At 31.4% G+C, this 6695-nt stretch overlaps 1 protein-coding gene across 1 annotated transcript in view; it reads left to right on the top strand.

Moving 5' to 3' along the window:
• SERPINI2 (serpin family I member 2) overlaps nt 1-5313 on the top strand; it is a 23495-nt gene extending 18182 nt beyond the window's left edge. Inside the window, exons 7-8 of the mRNA XM_011380002.1 lie at nt 1104-1193; nt 5074-5313. Coding sequence (XP_011378304.1) covers nt 1104-1193; nt 5074-5150 — 167 coding nt within the window. The 3' untranslated portion in view covers nt 5151-5313. The remainder of the gene's footprint in view (nt 1-1103; nt 1194-5073) is intronic.
• Nucleotides 5314-6695: the final 1382 nt, after the last annotated feature.

Raw genomic sequence — 6695 nt, 5'->3', positions numbered from 1 at the left:
AGTTGACACAGAAATGACTGCATAGCAAACCTTATTGAATAACACTTATCTGCCATTAATTTCTCTCATATACTTATTTACCTTCCCACAATTTATTGCCCCCAGAAGTCCAAGCCCTTTTTCTTTGTCTAGTCATTTCTCCACAATTTACAACCCTTTGTTCTATGGTATACAAGCTCTCACCCCTAACCACTTCTTTGGGTATTCACTTCTTTTCTGTGAAGCTTCTGTGTGGATAAAAAGTAAGCCATGTCTTCCGTTAGTCTGTTTTTTGTCAGTTTAATTTGCATACCCTAAAGAGTAGAAACAGTTTTTTCCTTCTGTACAATTGTTTTTCAATTCTAATCACACATGTTATATTTTTTTAAATTATTTTTTCATGGGTCTGGGAAAATGGTACAAGAGCATAGTATTATTCGTAAAGAAAACATCTAAATTGAGTGTAGAAATATTTAACTTAGAAAGAAAAGAAATGCAACCATTTAAATTTACCCGCTCTAAATATTGACAAACAATACAATGGAGCAGCATAAAATAAATTGTGACGGTAAATAATTGTTAAAGCAGCAAATCTCTTCTAATCTCATAATAAAAACCTCATACACATTCACAGCACAAATCCTAAAAGCTCTGAGCTCTCAGAATAATTTTGGAAAAGTAAGTTAAAAAAGTAAATTTAAACTCAGACGTGATTGCCATAAACCTGAAGAAGAGAAATAAAGTGCAAACATATCTCCATAGGAATTTGAGTTGAAATATTATAAGAATAAACCATATAATGTAAATAAAAACAACAGAAAATTTTTGTTTAAAAGATAAAATAGTTCAACTGCTTTCACTAAATTGAAACTAGTACCTGTCTTTCTTCTTCACTGAGCATAAATGTGAAGTTAGAATTAGTCTATGAATGATTCAATATTTATTCTTCTGCTCTTTGGTTTTTAAATTTATTCTAAACTTCTCTGTATTTAGAAAATAGTAATTTTTACATATTAACTTCTCAAACAAAATGAACTTTTCTGTCTATAAAAAAAAATTAAAGAAATATTTTTTTTACTGATTTTGATGTAGACATCTAAATAACTGTTGTCTTTATTTCATAGGTATACACATCCCTGTGATCATGAGTCTTGCTCCAAACCAATTTATAGCAAATCATCCATTTCTGTTTATTATGAAGAATAACCCAACAGGTACCTTTTTGAGAAGTCCTTAGAGAAACTGCTTAAGTTAAACAGACCTATTCCTGGCTGCTAATTGCAATCTACATATCTGAATCACTTATTCTTTCAACGGGTATTTGTTGAGTTCCTGTTTTGCAGCAGGCATTCTATTTTAAGAAATGACAGGGGCCCAAAATAGGATAGTGGTAATAATAGCTGCCAACATAGCTATTATATATGCTAACCACTTTAAATACCTATCTCTAAAGCTAATACCATTTCAATAGGTTAGATACTTGACTAACAAAGATATAAAAGCTCAGAGAGAGGTTATGTAGTTTGTCTAGGTGGCAGACTGAGAACAGGACCTGTTTGTTTCCGAAGTCAACTCTATTTTATGCCACAATGGGGTTGGATATTGGGAGCTGTAGAGTTGTGAAAGCTTTTAAAGGTAGATGCGAAAAGAATAAATGACTAGGTACAGGCCCTGGGTGAGAAGGAGGGCTCGAACATAATTCCAAATCTCCAATTTGGAAATCTGGTGAGAGGTGATGCAGTTAGGTATGAAAGGTGGAGGTAATAGTGAATTGGATTGGCCTTCGACACAATGTTAACATGTGGAAATGCAGACTGGGTAAATGTTTCTATATTTTCTCTTAATAAAGAGAGAGGTCAGGAATGAGGATACAGTGAAGGAACTTTCTTTAAGTTTATATTTAGGACTCTTCCATAGTCATAATTACCATAAACCAGAGGAAAGCAGAACTCATTTTTTATTCACTTCTGTATCCAGACCAGTATTGGGCAAAGTGCCTTGCACACAATATCAGTATCTCTGGAGATTGAGAGTATGGTCTTGGGTGTCAAACCTGGGTTCAAGTTCCAGCTCAATTAACTAATAGTTTTGACACAGTCACTTATACTTTCTAGACTATATTTTCCCAGCTCCTACATGAACATATTATTAGCATTCATCTCATAGAATTAAAATAAAATAATATTTGAAGCCTGTAACACTGTGTCTGGCACATAGTGTTTATTATGAATAAATAGATAATCATAATTGAGTGAATGCTGAGTAAATGAAGAAAAGAAAATTAAAAAGTTTATATAAATTAGTTCACATGGAAATGAGATATAGTTAATTTCAGAATCTGAATCTGTTTGATTAACTAGGGATACTGATGTTATTGGCTCCTTAAGGGATACACTAGTTTCTTTTTTAGGCTCCATGAAACTAGTGCTGAATGACCTTTCTGAAAGTTATATCTTGGAAACAAAGGAGCAGTTTTAGATTTGCTGATATTGCCTTAACACAACTTCATTTCCAGTAGTGGATGTGTCAATGTTAAAAGATATTCTGAGTATGTTATTTGATCCATCTTTAACCTTTGGATAACTTTAATTTTTTATAATTAGTATGTAATTATTGAGTATGGAGAACAAAAAGAAATGAAGCTGCATTGGGCATCAATGCACAAGGAAATAATTGCTTTTAGAATAGTGATGTCTGACTCTCTATTTTCCAAGGCCATGTAATAGCTATGTTAAACAGAAGTAAAATGCAAAACCCAATAAAACCCACTCATTCACTAATTTGTGATAGTGCTTCACTATCAGACCTTAATGACAATTTCCACTATTTTATGAACTTAATTGTAATGAAAATTTCTAAACTAAGGTTTCTCCTTTAAAGTATTATTTAAAATATATGGCCATTCATTTATCACTGATGAGGGGCCTGTAAATTTTTACCTTATAAAGTGTAGAATGGGCTATTATCTTAGGACAATAGACATTCAGTGATTTTTTATTTTTCTCTCACAAATGAACTTAAAAAATCATTGAGATTAACAAAGATGGTGATTTTGCACAACATAGTAGACACTAAGTGACTTAATGCTCTACATAAAATATATTCAATTGATAATTTCAGAACTGTGAGGATGAATGATTTTAGTTTTGGTACATCAGTTTTTATCCAGATTTAAAAATTGTTTTGCATAAAACAATCCTTTTGTGTAAAGTCCATACATTATTTGTATTTTACTATCAAGTTTTAAATTTTAGTATAGTCATCCAAAGCTCTTACTAAGCTGAACTTCCAGGGAAATAAACTTTTTTTATTCTTTTAGGCTGAGATTATGGGCCAGCTTTACAGACTTTCAGAAGCAAACTGTGAAAGAGGCTACATGAAATGTGCCATCTCTGAGAAAGTAGTGAATCATGGTTTTGAAACTGATAGTACTTTATACATATTTAAAAATACTGTATTCAGAACTCATTCAGGTCTTAAGTTGAAGGGAGAAACAGACTGTAGAGTATTTATTAAGATTTTTTTTCTTCTAGGTTATTGGTTTTGGTTATGCTATTGTATTTTAATATTAAGAGATAAATTTGTTTCCATCTGATAGGGATGTTATATAAATATAAAGATTAAATATGGAACACACCTCTCTAAGAAGGGAACATGAAGAGAAAAATGGAAACAATAGTGATTTCTGCTTCAGCCTGCCTCTATATCCATTGCTATTATGTCAAGCGAGATTTCACTAATCTGTCCAATTTAGTAGTGACTGGATTTATTAGTGACTGCATGAAGACTTAATTTAAAATGTTGTTCTCCTTGGTCGAAGAAACAGATTGAAAGGTCTGAGACAAATGACTTTCATGTAATATACTGCTCTTCTCCGTGTATAAAATTTTAAACTACTGTCTTCAATTACAAATTTCTATAAGATACTTAAAAATTTCCTGAACTAATAATTCCAATAAGCATTTTGATGCCATAGAATTATAAAAATACAAGAATCACTGATAATTCCTATTGTGACTAAATGTAAGATATATTCTGGGAAAGTTGCTTGTGCATCCTTAGCTATCTGAAATATAGAGATTTTTGTTTCTTTTTCTCAGAATTATTTTGAGATTTTTGATTACTATTGACTATAATTTTTCAGGAAGGCATTATTGATTGTACTTACGCATAAAAAGAAGAAAAAAAATCTGCTGGATATTATATCAATTTTCATGTTTTTGTTTTTTCTAAGAGTGTGTCAGTCTTTGGACTGATGTAAAGAGTTAATGAAAAAACTCTTTCGCTGTTATTCCAAATACATTTAAATATACTTTTCATCAGGTTTAAAATTATGTGAAAGTTATTTTATCATTTTTTTTTAAATTAACCTCTATTACACATGACCCATAGGAACTTAAAGCAACACTTGACATGGATCCATTCAAGCCACTTTCCTTACTCCAGTTGAAAAGTGAATGGATTTTGACACATTATTTGTTTCTGTTTTGTCCTCTAGTTCTTGCTTAGTATCTTTTCACTTGCAAACACAGAATGGCTGGAAATAGGTGTTTGCATTTATGCTGTATACTATATCACTTCTGTGAGGTTTTGAAAGCACTGGTGATATGAAAATATTGTCTTTAACAATGAGTTTTGATTCAGAGCTGAAGGAGATCTGAGAAACTGTACTTTTAACACTAAGGGCTTATGTTACATGCATAAAAAGATGTCTGCCTGCTAATGCTTTCAATTTAAAACTCTGCCATGCTCATCACCATTTTATTATGCTGTGTTTGCCTGACTGAGTCTCTCTCTATATTTAGAAGAACGCCTCTCGGTCACTTTATTTTTGCTTTCTTATAGAAAAAAAAAGACTAGTGTATTTTTCATGACAAGCTCTTGTGGGTGTTAATTTACTTCATAAATTACCAGAAAATGATTAATAATGACATAATTATGTATTTGAGACAAAAGAGACAGTTCTGCTGTTAGACATTGCTTATTTATCTTATAGAGAACAAAGACTAAATGATTTGTTAAAATACTAAGAAAAACTAATTATTAACTTTTTTTCCTCAGAAATTCCTAAAGTATGTTTTTTTCTTTTCTCAGAATCAATTTTGTTTATGGGACGGGTGACAAATCCTGACACCCAAAAGATAAAGGGAAGAGATTTAGCTTCACTATGAATGAAAAGTACCACCTCAGACTATAAGATGATTCTTTGGAAAATAGTTGATTTGCACAACATCATCATCTTGCAAATATAGTCTATATATCATTTTCTGTTTTAAACTGTGCTCGTGTTAATCTGTATTAATATATACATGTGTTAATGAATAGATGAAATTATTAATAAATGAAAATTCATTCAATGCTTCTATTCTATGTTATCAAGTCTATATAAAAACAGTAACCTACATAAAATATTACTATTAATATCTTAGAACAATCCTTTCTAAGATATTTTAGATATCAAATTCCTATTTTAGATATCAAAATCTGTATTTCTAAAAGACTGGGCTATCTGACTCCTAGGTATAATGGAATTATCCAGACCATGGGAAAGTAAAGTCAAGATAGGGTGGGTGTATGGGTGCCTCTCTAGAATGCCATTTAAAGCACAGATATCCAGTATCTATGACAATAGATGAGCTTTGAGTTTTTTGCTAATCTTAATTTGGTATTCCCTGTGTTATATTTAATATTTGCCTTGTTTTAATACCTTTTGAAACATTTTAAAAATACTTTATGCTTTAAATATGTATAGAAAGTAACAAAGATAATAACTTTTCTAAAGCTTTCCTACATATGAAAGTGGCAGCTAAATTAGCATGATTAAGGAGACTGACCTTCCACAATATTACAACACTGAACTAAGAAAGTATGAGAGCCATGATCGTAATCTATAAAGATTAAGTGTAGAATTCTTCCTCTGAATAATCTGAAATGTCAGATGCAAATATCCAAAATAGTACCACATTCCAATGACTTAATATAACATGTTTCACAGTTTTTCTATTTCTGTGTTAATGATGTAAGATGTCTTTTTGTTTGTCTGTCTTTACAATTCTTGGCAAAGAGCTTAATGATAATGGCTACCCATTGTGTCAGGCACTAAAGTAAATACTTTATCTGCATCATGTCAAATGTACTAAAAACCATATGGAATATTATTACTCATCTTCCTGATGAAGGAACTGAGACTCAAAGATGTTACATAAATCAGTCAAGGACATATAGCAAATAAGTATAATAGTCTTTACCATATTTCAAAATTTGAACCCAAGAGTATCTGAGCTAGAAGTCTGTGACTGTAATCACTGAGTTATAATTCCTTCTATTTAAGTCTTTCAATGTATATAGGTCTCCCCCTGAAACATTATGCTGTCTAGCCTACGAGGTCTAGGTGTCCAACTACAGCAAAAACCTAGAGCAATAGTCAAGATATTATGAAGATGATTTTAGAATTAGTTGTGATTGCTTAAAACCATAGCATAATTGAAAGCAATGTTAATTTTCTGAGACTTGTCAATTTGCGCTTACTTAGCTATAACACAGCAAATGCTAATCTACTTGTTAATGATATACCACAAATTTGCTTCTCACCATGGAACTGGTTTAAAAATATGCTTCCTCAATTCAGGAAGAAGAGAATAATAAGCTCAGTTAAGAGTACTATAGTTTTATTCGGGCCTGGTCAACATTCCTGTCTTCCTTGGATTGCCTGAGTT

This window comes from Pteropus vampyrus, unplaced genomic scaffold (assembly GCF_000151845.1).
Source record: "Pteropus vampyrus isolate Shadow unplaced genomic scaffold, Pvam_2.0 Scaffold12, whole genome shotgun sequence".
NCBI classification, from domain to species: domain Eukaryota; kingdom Metazoa; phylum Chordata; class Mammalia; order Chiroptera; family Pteropodidae; genus Pteropus; species Pteropus vampyrus.
The sequence above is the reverse complement of the archived record's forward strand: the minus strand, read 5'-3'. Positions and strand labels throughout refer to the sequence as shown.